The following is a 12739-nucleotide window of genomic DNA, read 5'->3' on the forward strand; positions in this document are numbered from 1 at the left end:
GGACATTGTCCCAACACTGCCAAAGAACCTACGAACACTGTCAGCACTGCACTACGGAAACTAGGCTGACAACAAATCTTTGAAACTATAGCTACAAGGCAGTTAGCTTTTTTCGAGCTCCGTAGTTTTTCGCAGGTTTTGTAGGAGCCAGCCGGCAGCAGGCCGGTCTGGAGCAGGGTAGGGACTGGATAGTTTAAAATTAGGTAGTAGATAGTTTGAGCGTTCCAAAATGCCCACGTCCGGTGAAAATCGCAGTTGGAATTCGGTCTCTCCGAAAGTTCTAAAGAGGAACACGGGTACTTTCCACGTTCCACTGCACACGAAAACCCTCGAAGTTGCTGAGGCCCTGATTGAACATGGCTACACCGACTTGATATCCGTGCAGCTGGCTAGTAACTTGAGCTGCAAGGCCACGTTTCATTCCCGAGACACTCTGACACGACTTTGCCGAAACGGTTTCCATCTCATGTCAGTGGATGTGCGCGTCACTCAACTGGTGCCTGATTCCGTGGAAATCCAAATCCACGATGTGCCCATCTGGGTCCAAGACGACGTTATTATCGAAAGCCTGGGTGTCTTTGGATCGGCCGTTGGGCCTCTTCGCCATGGATTTGTCAAGACGAAGTCAGGGCTCGCCATTGCCACTGGTATCCGCTTCGCCACATTCTCTCTTCGCCCCAACATGCAGATTCCGTCGTATGTGAAAACATCTACGAACAACTTGTTTCGTGTACGCTACGATGGCCAGCCTGCAACCTGTCGTAAATGCTCCCAACCGGGACACATCGCTGCAGATTGCAAACTCGCCACAGGAACGACATACGCCAAGCGAACCGCGCACACCAGAACAAGCGCAACTGCAACTGTCGGAGTGCAACCTGGTGAACTTACCGTACAGAGCGGAGTCCAAAACGAGTCGCCAGACTCGGCACGCTCCAGCAGCAGCACTGCCAGCAGGCCCAGCACCAGCCCGAGTACTCTCTCGAGTACTGGATGTAGTAGATCTACAAGTGCAACTACTGTGGGGTCAAATGTTGGAGAACCCGCAGTCAGCACTGAAGTGTTCGAAACGGATGAGGGGACTACTGAGGATACTTCAGCGTTGAAAAACCTGACAGATACTGAGCCAGACATGTCGTCCGCACAGGGATCGCTGTCAAGCATGACAGCACACCCCAGAACTCCCCTCGCGGACGTCGAAGTGGACATTGCAGAGCGAGATCTAGAACGGACAGAGCGACTCCTATCAGAAGTGGCATCAAACATCAACACCGAAGCAATCCACACTTGGTTCACGCCTGAACGTCGAGGCAGGAATACCAGCACTGAGTCCTCACCAGAGTTGGCAACTGGGGTGAAGAAGGATTCCCGGAAACCAACAAATCTAGCTCCAGGCTCACGATTTAGTCCGCTTGCCAGAGTCTAATCGTGAATTGAAAAGAAAAGAAAAAAATGCCGAACCATAACTATAATGTAACACCCACAGCACCACCTACCTCCCCGACCGAGTCACTCAGTGTGGGATTTCTGAATGTGTGTAGTGTTCGGCGGAAGGTAGCAGAAGTTCAAACGCTCATCTCAACACGAGGCATTCACATTTTCGCAATAGCCGAGACATGGTTTTGCGCCGAACAACTCCTGCAGAAGCTCAATGTAGCGGAGGAAGAATGGAAACTCTACACCGGCCGTCGCAGACGCAGAGAGCAACAACATCGACCCTGGTCAAAGCCAACCCCTTGCCCCAGCACAGGGCTCACGCTTGAGCCCACTGGCACTGGTGTAACAGGATACTCAATCCTAGCGCTGTCCTCCACACAATATCAGTGAGAACAATACTTTCAATTGCGGAAATACCAAAAAAACGAAACAAATTACAAAAATAAATAAATAAATAATGGAAGTCGCGAATTTCATCAGCTCGAACGTCAGATGTCTGTTCAACAAGATGGACGAGCTTAGCCACGTGGCAGAGTTGCAACAACCGTCAATAATCGCCATCCAGGAAACCTGGGCGGATCCATCGGACAGCGACGGGATGTACGCCATCAACGGCTACAAACTCATAAGAGCGGACCGGGAGGAGTCGCCACATACATACCACACAGCTGCCAACACGAGACTATCACCATCGGACAGCGACGGGATGTACGCCATCAACGGCTACAAACTCATAAGAGCGGACCGGGAGGAGTCGCCACATACATACCACACAGCTGCCAACACGAGACTATCACCATTCGCATGACTCAAGCGGAATATATTTGGATTAGAATAACAATCAGCCAAGCCTGCCTTGTGGTAGGGAACATCTACCGTCCCCCGCGGTCCGACCCGGCAGAGTTCATGATGGAACTGGAGAGAGCCATAAAGCTAGTTGAAAGACCCCAGGATGAGATACTTCTCCTTGGCGACTTCAACGCCAAGAACTGCTTGTGGCACCCCAGCGACACCACTGATGCCTTAGGTGAGGACCTGCATTGGCTGTGCGAGACTCGTGGCCTCACACAACACGTCTCCTTTGCCACCCACCTACGCCAACACACACCTACATCGTGCCTGGACCTGGCCATCTCTAGCCTCAGCCGCCATAACATCACCATCACAAGCCTGCCCCCTATGGGTGCCTCTGATCATATTGTCATACAATGCAACCTACAACCCCAGCAGCACAACACCGACAGAAACAATAATACCGATAATAATAAAAATGAGAGCAGTACTACACAGCAAAGCACCTCCAGCACATACTGGTTGTGGAGCGAGGAACGCATTGCGTCCCTGCGTGAAGCTCTTGCTACCTGCAATCTGCAGTACGATCCACATCCCACTGACCCTCAGCCAGTAACCTCATTCTGGAACTTCTGGAGAGACCAGATACTGAAACTAGCCGTGCACCACTGCCAAGTGACCAGAAACAAGTCCCGCAAAAATTCTACGCCCACTCGTCCCTGGATGACAAAGGGTCTCCTCAGCCAGATCAAAACAAAGCACAAACAGTTCCGCACCTACAAGGCGACCAAACTAGACTCAGATTGGAAACTGTACACAGCCCAGCGTAACCGAGTAACCGCTCTTTTGCGACAGGCTATGTCCGATTTTGTCCAGCAAACAACGTCAACGGGTACAAACCTCCACCGTCTACTGAAGCACCTGAAGAAACCGCCTAAGCAAACAATTCCCACACTATCGACAGCCAACTCCACTGCAGCCACGGCTATGGAGAAGGCAACAGCTCTCAACAAGTTCTTTATCTCCCAAAGCCAACAGTCCATCGACAAGACCACCTGTACTACACCAGACATCAACACTACCCCTGACATCAGTCATACTCTAAATACAATCGCAGCAACAGTGGAAGAGATCGAGAAGCTTCTAAGCAGTCTAGACACTGGCAAGAGCCCAGGCTTTGACAACATCCCAACTCGGCTCCTGAAAGAAAGGAAATCTCCCCATCTCTCACTAGTCTCTACAATCTGTCCTTCAGAACCGGAGAAATACCACAGGATTGGAAAGACGCAACTATTACACCCATCCCCAAGTCGGGCAACCCCTCCCATCCTACCAACTACCGACCCATCCCCTTGCTCAGTATAGTATCAAAACACAAGAAAAAATAGTCCACTCTCGTCTGTACAATCACATAGCACCGCACTTACCCTCCAACCAATCCGGCTTCAGGAAACAAGACGGGACCGGACTGCAACTCGCACGGATCGTCCACCAGATATCCACAGCTAGGGATGCGGGGAAGCATGTTGTAACGTGTTTCTTCGATCTCAGTAAAGCCTTTGATCGTGTATGGCATCAAGGCTTGCTCAAAAAGCTGATCCACTACGGCGTCGACGGCAAGGCTCACAAGTGGCTCGAAGCCTACTTGACAGGACGCAGACAGCGGGTGCAGGTTGAAGGCACAACATCCGCCTTCATACCAATACCAGCGGGAGTGCCCCAGGGCTCGGTCCTGGGACCACTTCTGTTCCTGGCGTACACCATTGACCTGCCCACTGCCTGTGAAAATGCTACAACCTCGTGTAGCCAGTTCGCGGACGACACCGCACTGATTGCCATTGCAGGCAGCTACATTGAGTGTGAGGCTGCGCTACAAAGAAGCGTCGATGCCGCAGCAGAATGGCTAGAGCGCTGGCACCTGCTAGTCAATAAAACGAAAACCGTCATCCTCCCGTTCTACCATGCTAACCGACCCCCACCACGACTACCTGAAATAAAACTTGGCCAAACCCTACTAGAAACAGTAACACAACATCGTCACCTCGGCATCATCTTTCAGCACGACCTAAGATGGTCAGCCCACCTTGACTTTGTGCTGAAGAAAGCCGTAAAATCTTTTAATATTCTCTTTAGGCTCAAATCAACTCTACACACTAAATCACTCTCTCTCATTTACAAAACGTATATCCTGCCTATAATTGAATATGCATGCATTGCTGTCACCCCGCTCTCAATCGCAGCCCTTGACCGTCTTGAGCGAACCCAGCGCAAGGCGGCCAGAATCTGCCTCCGTCTCCCCATCTACACTCCTCTGGATCATTCAACACTGCTCTATCGGCTCAAATGGCCGACAATGTTCTCTCGCCGCAAAGTGAAGCTCACCCTTCTTGCTCACTCCATAAAATACCAATATGCCCCACAACACATACGCTTGCTCAACACCCCTGCTCAAGTTACGGCCCAGTACAGCCTTCGACAAGCACCCACTTGGCACCTCCCACCCTCCAGAACCGATCGCTGTAAAGACTCCCCACTGTACAAGTCCCTAGAATACTACAATGCCCTCCCTGCTAGCATTCGTGACGTCTCCTCCCGACCTGCTTTCAAACAAGAAATCTGCTCAGTGCTGATTAACTCAATCTGCTCCTGCAGCGCTCACCCTCTCCCATACTTGTAAAGTTCAAAGTGATGTAAATCACTTTCCAACTGTTAAACCCACAATCTCACCTTCTCATAAATTTCTCTCTTATTGGCGATGGTGCCATCGTGAGAATAAAGAATTCAAACAGAAACAAAATTTGACAATACGACGAAGAATGTATTCATGCTAGAATGATTCAAGGTAAGGCTCGAAGGACAAGACTTCCTTCCAACCATTACTTGTTCTTGTTCTTTACCTAGTGGAATACGGCTTAAAGGACCATGTTGCGGCCCTCTGGCCATGGTAGACAAGATTTCCTTCCAACCATTACTTGTTCTTGTTCTTTACCAAGTGGAAAAAAACTGAATCTGCAAGAGTCTTGAAAAGCAAAGATCGACACGTGTACATGTAGCCTCAAGCAGAAAAGCTGGCAGCGCAAAAGGAAACATGAAACCAAAAGAGATGCCTAGCTCTGGCGTACATCGTAGAGATCACTGCGCATCCGGTGCACTGCGCCCCAAAGATGCAGGCACGGCGTCCTAAGAAGCGACGACATCCATAAACTGCATCGCATCATGCAGATAGAGTGATAGCGTACCGAAACTAGTATAAAATACAAACAAATCAAAAATAACTGAGAGAAGCGAAAATAAATATATCGAAGAGAAGAAGAGAGAGAGAAAAGAGAAGGAATATAATTCTAATTACTTAGAGCTGGGCAGATATTGTCAAGGAGACATGGAGATACACAATAGAATCGACTCGAGTGCATGTAGAGTAGCTGCCTCTAACTGCAGCAGAGTGGAGTAACACGACGGCTGTAACAGTCGGGTTTCACACCGGACCCGCTGTTGATGTGTCCCAGGTACTTGACTGACGACTGCTTGACGTAGCATTTGTCGGGATTTAGAGTGATGCCGGCGTCGGCAAGGACCTCGCGCGTTGTGTCCAGCCGGTGGTCGTGTTCAGCTTCGCTAGTGGCGTGGACCAGAAAATCGTTCATGAATACCTCAGAACCTTTTACGTGGGACAAGGAATCCTGCAGACGTCGCTGGAAGATCTCCAGTGCAGAGGTTATACCGAATGGCATCCGGAGGATTTGGAACCGACCCACAGGCGTGATGAACGTGGTCAGCTTGGATGCAGACTCCATGAGGGGAAGCCGCTGTTGGCATCCAGCGTGCAAAAGACAGTAGTGCCGGCGAGCCTAGCCAGGGTGTCCTCAACTGTCGGAAGAGAAAAGTGCTCGCGCTTCACATTGCCGTTCCGCTTCCTTAGGTCTACGCAGATCCGTACGCAACCATTAGGTTTATGTACCGGCACCAGTCAGAGGTACTCGTTTGCCGGACGATGATGCCCATTTCCTCCATACGCGCGAGCTCTTCTGTGACCTTGTCATGTAGAGGCAGAGGCACACGGCGGGCAACACCACAGTGGTATGGCGTGGCGTCGTCGACGAGCTTGATGTCAGCTGGAGGCCCAACCATACAACCGATGGGCTGTGCTGGCTTGCTGGCACATGATTCTGCTGCATCTAACCGCTGGATCAGGCGAAGTCGGAGGCAGTCTCTGCGACTCAACAGGTTGGTAGATCCAGGACCATCAATAACTGCCATCTCCATAGAGAACAGTTCACTCTTGTGCATGGTGTCTGCAGTGAACTGACCCTTGATGGATAGATGTGCACCGGATGGACCAAGGAGTTTTGTACTGGATGGTGTGAGTACAGGGCGTTGTACGAGATTCTGTTAGTGGAGTGCATGATACACGATACATCGGCACCTGTGTCGATCTTGAAAATCAAATTTGTGGAGCAAACAGGCCGACTTACTGACCAGGAGTCAGTTGACTGGGAAAGACTGGTGTTGGATGACAGCTCTGCCACAACACCCATGAGTGGCGACGGGGACGCGAGCGATTCATTTCCGACAGCTCTGGCACCACGGACAGACGGCGGCGAAGTGGCCTTTCTTGCCGCATGAATTACACTTGCGACAAAACGCAGGACACGCAGAACGGTTGCTCTTGTGCGAACCAGCGTGGCCACACCACAGACTTGTTGAAGATGTAGTGCCGCTCTTCCTCTGCATGGCCGGCGTTGGTGCAGGCTTCGATGGAATGCCGCTGCACTGGAGACGACTCTTTGCATCTTGCTGCTTTCCTCCAAAGCGGGATGCAGCATTGACTTGCGGCCTGGCGGCTTGCGCTTCAACGTCTCCGGAGATTTTCTCGGCCTGCCTGGCCCTGAGAACTGCGCCCGTGAGGGTGAGTTTTGCGGGCTCAATCTGCTGCAGCTCCTTGGCGACTTGACGATCCAGAATGTGAGCCACGAGGCGATCTCGAACTCTGTTGTCCTTCTGGTCACCAAAGTCACAGAATTTAGCTATGGCGTGAAGTTTCCGAACAAATTCTTCCACGGATTCTCCTGGAAGATGGTCGCACTGTTGGAAAATGGTCATCTGATGAAACATGTTCAGTGCTGGCTTAAAGTAAGCGTCCAGCTTCGTCAGGACCTTGTCATGCTTGTCCTTGTCTCCAACGGCTTCGAATGCCAGCTGATCGAGGTCAGTTTCGGCCTCTGGGGCTAGCCAGTAGAGCAACATAGAGATTTGTACTTTCTCGTCTTTCGAGTTGAGCTCTGAGGCGAGACGATATCCCGCAAACCAGCGTTTCCAAGCCGGCCAGGCAACTGGAATGGAGAAATCAAAGTCTGCAGGCGGCGTGAGCTTGGCCATTTCTACTCGAAGTGTAGACCTGGTTGACTAACTTCTAACACCATGTTGTGTCATGCACTGCCATAAGGAAGTGGTTTCTTTTACAGACAGATGAGTGTAGATATAGTGAAGAGTCAGGGAGGCCATGCCCAGCAAAGCATGGTATCATGCGTAGCACGTGGGTAGTGCGAGGTCACGTACCGTGTATACATGGCGACAGACAGGGGAGTACTATGCCGTGAATGGATGAAAGGATAACATAATAGACACAAATGAAATGTACGCCATGACGAATAAGAAACCTGCATGATGAATATAGAAATGGGAAATGAAAGTTGCTGATGCGATTCATGTCCGAGTCTAGAGCCATACTGCCGCAGTATTAACATCAAGAGAACGAGTGCGGGGAACAATCAAGTGAACGATAAGAAATCAAAAACTACAGGAAAGAAGTACAGTATGGAACACTAGTAGCAGAAAGCGGATGATGCGCAGCGCAGCAAGTCAATCAAGAAAATGAGCAGGCTTAACACGATTAACAGAGACGGGCTGGTCCTTACCATTGATACGCAGAGTGAAGTACTTGGGACTGCGCTTGACCACGGGGAAAAGACCATCATCCGGCCGTTGGAGTGGTAGCCGAACTGCGTCACGGCGCAAACACACTTTAACGGCTGTGTCCAAATCGCAGGGCAGATAGACAGGATTCATGCTAGTACGGACAGGAAGAGGACAGATCTGCCGCAGGAAGGTAGACAGACGAGATGCGTAATCACCGCGGTCGCTGGCAGGTGTCAAGGAACTAGACGTGAAGAATTCACCAGGAAGGCGCAGCGTTGTACCGTAAACCAGTTTGGATGGTGAACAGTTGCTATCAGCCTTGGTCGATGTCCGGATGCTGAGCAGAATAAGCGGTAACGCTTCCAGCTAGTGATTTGAGTCAGAGAGAGAGAGTCCGCAGTGATGATATTATATGCCTATGGAATCGCTCAATTAAATCATTGAATTGGGGATGGTAGGCGGTGGTGCGCTTGCGCTTGCATACCAGTAGCTTCATCAAACTGTTCCAGAGGGCTGACTCAAATTCAGCACCACGATCTGTGACGAGAGAAGAGGGTACACCAAACCAGGCAATCCAGCCAGACACTAAGGCATACGCAACAGTGGATGCAGTGGCATCAGAGATTGGAAAAGCCTCAGGCCATCGGGCGAATCGATCAATGCACGTCAAGAGATAACGATTTCCGTTGCATGAAGGAAGAGGACCAACGAGATCAATGTGGATGGAATCAAAACGCTGATCCGGCACAGGAAAGCTACCAATAGCAGAGTGGGTATGATGCTGGGCAACACAGCCTTGCCCAAAGGTGGCAGCTGCGGACACTGCACCCACTCTGGTGCCGGTTGCTGATCGCAGTGCCCGGATCCTATCAAAGCATTCATACACCTTCAGGTCCCTGCCTGTCATGGAGAAACGGAAACGGACAATACACTTACACACAACATGCGCCATGCCATGTTCATTAGATTTTGCCTGTATTCACCTAATGATCAGGCATTAAAGTATACTAGTGAAAATTGTATTCTTGTCTCCAAGGAAATTGTTCATCAATTCCCAAAGAAATCTTCATTGATAATGATCCAGAACTCCCTATGCCATTGTCGGTGTTACCTTTACTCATTAGCTGTGTTTGTTTGTTCCTGTGTGTTTGTTTTTGCGCATGCATGGTTGTGTGTGTATGTATTTGTGTGTGTGTGTGTCTATCTGTGCATGTGTATGTGTGTGTGTATGTGTGTGTGTGTGTGTGTTCATGCATATGCGTATTTTTATGTGTTTGGGAATCGTCATGTGTATGTGTGTATTTGTGTATGTTTATGTGTGTTTGTGTGTACTTGGTTTGTATTCATTAACAATGCTACTTCTAGGATGGTAGCACACCATTACACTTTGCAGCATCGAATGGTCATGTTTCCGTAGCAGAACATCTACTTAATCCTGGACATTCGTTGGACCCAAAGGATAATGTAAGTCAGAATATCCCTGGTGCATGTTAGTGTATGAACAGAAAATACAGATTATATGGGTGTACATAGTCCGGTCCGGTGCATGTGTACCAGGTGTCATTTTCATCTGTTGTACGCACAATAATACATGCACAATTGGAGAACATTTTCAAAGGAGAACAACAGTTTTTACTATGTTCAACAGCCTAAACAACACTATTGAGTTCCTTGCGTCACCTCAAAAATACTTATAAGTCCAGTGTCTTGATGAGATTTGGTGTATGTTTTCATGTGAAATCGCACCGAACACAATTATGGTTTTGTAAAGCAACCGGTTACTAGATTGGAATTCTTTGGTATTTTGTACACCTGCACAATGTTACACTTCCAGTGGCGGGTAAGATAGTTGGACAGCACAATCAGTCATGTCTTTGTGCGTAACCCCTACAATAATGGTAGTTTGTGTAAATCTGCATGAAGAAGTCTCAGCCAAACTTGGTTGTTTCAATTTCCAGAGGCGTACTTTCTTGTCCTGAACAAAACCAATCTACCAACCCACATGGGGAGAACACTCGGGTATGCCAATGTTGCACCAGTTTTTTGTTCATTGCAGGCATCGGTGCTGTGCTTTTGAATTGCCTCTCGTTGGAAGCAGAGGGTTGGGCGTATTTTTGAGGCTTTTTTTATATTAAATTCTTACCCTATCCCTCATGCCTTCGAACTTATCACAGACAATAACGACCTTTCGGTGAGATAGTGTGCTGCTTTGAGTAACTTGTATTGTAATGCAAATGTTCAACAAGCTTGAAAGCAACGCCAAATAACTGCCTGCAAATAGCTCGGGAATCCCCGCAATACACTTACAATAGTTGTGAAGTGAAATACCAAGCAATGGACAGCAGCTGGCTAATGAGGAGCCATAGCTGATTTGTAATGAGCGGGAACAAGTGAAGCCAATGCCGTTTAAGAGGAGCAGAGCTAAACTTCCCAATCTACCGTATGGAAGATGATTTGGTGTGAGAAATGGAGTGTAAAACCTAGCATGAGCTAGAAGCAAACAAATATGTTGACGTTGCAAGGATGGCACCACAAAAAAGGAAAGTAAAAGTAAGCAGTCATGCACATGCAAGAACAATGTCATTATGGTTGGTATTGTTGTGAACTACCTTGTCTACACTGGCCAACATGCAATACTCACAGCCCACTTGATATTGGACTAGTTACTTTGATTTTGCACAAGAAGAAATAAAACTTTAAAAAAATTAAAAAAAATGACTCTTTAGGAGCTGCATCTGCGCCTTGATCCTTGAAGGGTGGTGGCGTTCCTACGGATGCGGAAAACTCGGCCTCTATATTATAAAACTAAAAGAGTTAGAGAAAAAGGATAAAGGCTTGCGAACCAACATGACACGGACAAAAAGGCGACCTACGTCATCGTGTGCATGCACAATAATGCTGGAAAATGGAAGAACGTTACGAACACAGCGAGAATCAATAATACAAAGCTTAACAATAATTGATACGTAATGATCAACAGTAAATGTGCTTGATATCAAGACTGGAATAGACAGAGAGATAGAGATAGATAGGGAGAAAGAGAGAGAGAGAGATAAAGAAATAGATAGATAGATAGAGAGAGAGAGAGAGAGAGAGAGAGAGATGAGGTGGCGTCGACAGTTACTTAGTCAATCAATTACACCTCTCCCTCCAGACACCACTATTCTAGAACAATATCGCATTGGGACTGAGTCACTGCCTCCGCCGTCAAATTCCAGGCCGAAGGCTCCACTACCACTAGTATCACTCTCACTGTCACTCTCGGCAGGGCTAGACTGAGCTCTGTGGACATCCGTAGTGTCCGGTAATACAGGAGCTGAGTCTAGCTTAATCTGCATCATTGGCATGGCTGATCACAAATGGTGGATGGTGACACAATCTTCTCCACATTCGCGTACGCAGGGTAGCCTCTCCAGCCGAATCACAACCAATGAGTTCTCAGTTTAGGCGTAGTTTGAAACTCGGATGTTGAGCCATAAATAAATGTGGAAAGGAAAAGGACATATGGATACTCTTAACTCGTATCCATATGTCCTTTTCCTTTCCACATTTAGGCATAGTATTAACTGTAGTTAACTGTAGCTACCACGTAACGCTCTCCGCGGGTGGTCGCCTGCGTTTACTGCACATAGCACTCCACATTTTCCCGTAGCGATGCCGCTACTTCACACTGCATCCCACATCTACCCATAGCGCTGTCGTTGAGCTGCCCACGCACGCAGCTGCGCACGTGACACGGGCAGAGTTCGCGCCACGCTGAAGCCTGTTCCCCTCTAGCTCTGTCGGCAGCTGAACCTACCACTGTACCAGCGCAACTGACCCCATAGTATGCGCATGCACTGCAGTACCCGCGACCGGGTGCAAAGTTCCCTGATCGACGTTGCAAACAGCCAACCAGGGTGAAGCAATTGGCGTTGCAAATGGCCAAAGCAATCGCTCATGCTTGAGCGGCAATAGTACCAGCAACCGGGTGCAATGACTACTGATTATCGTCACAAACAGCCGACCAATAGTATGCAATTTTCAGCAGAGATAGTAGCAGCAAAGCAACCAGTTGAAGGAAGCTGTTCCCGGAAAACCAGCAAATGGCACCCCAGCAAGCGTTCACCACCAATGCGCGAGAGCTAAGAACAAGTGATTAAGGCACAAGATGGATAAAGGTAGACATGCAGATGGATGAAATCCAACGCAGGTTCTTAATACGGCAATTTAGCAAAGACAATCGGTACCTGTCTGTCAAGGCTATATTATATCGACTGGAATAGCAGCACTGCTCGGTCTGGTTGTGCTTGTGCAGCTGGAGCGAGACGCCGGAATTCCTCCATGCGGAAACGAGACAGCGAATCGGCAATGCAGTTAGACAGGCCAGCAATGTGAGCAGCAGTGGTGACGGTGAAATTGAAGCGGGCGCACACAAAGAACAGCTCCCTGATCAGGGTCATCACTGGCGGTGACTTGGATGTGCCGGAGCAGATGCAATCTACCACAGCTTTGTTGTCACCGTGCATTGTAAGCTGGCGCCATTCCTTGCCCCACGTGCAGCACGCTGTGACCAATGCATAGAGCTCCTTCCACTCAATGCTGTGAGCGAGTT

General features: G+C 48.9%; 2 protein-coding genes across 2 annotated transcripts; both read right to left on the reverse strand.

Moving 5' to 3' along the window:
- Window positions 1–6789: 6789 nt before the first annotated feature.
- On the reverse strand, window positions 6790–7605 carry LOC135813060 (uncharacterized). Its single transcript, XM_065326278.1, has one exon. The coding sequence runs from the start codon at window positions 7603–7605 to the stop codon at window positions 6790–6792; it is 816 nt and encodes a 271-aa protein (XP_065182350.1).
- A 483-nt stretch (window positions 7606–8088) lies between these two features.
- Window positions 8089–11492, reverse strand: LOC135813061 (uncharacterized). The gene is made up of 3 exons (XM_065326279.1): window positions 11399–11492; window positions 8630–9045; window positions 8089–8511 (listed from the first exon to the last, which is right to left on the reverse strand). Exons 1-3 carry the CDS (start codon window positions 11490–11492, stop codon window positions 8089–8091), a joined length of 933 nt encoding a protein of 310 aa, XP_065182351.1.
- Between the last annotated feature and the right edge of the window lie 1247 nt (window positions 11493–12739).

The sequence above is a fragment of the Sycon ciliatum genome, chromosome 3 (genome assembly GCF_964019385.1).
Source record: "Sycon ciliatum chromosome 3, ocSycCili1.1, whole genome shotgun sequence".
Lineage (NCBI taxonomy): Eukaryota > Metazoa > Porifera > Calcarea > Leucosolenida > Sycettidae > Sycon > Sycon ciliatum.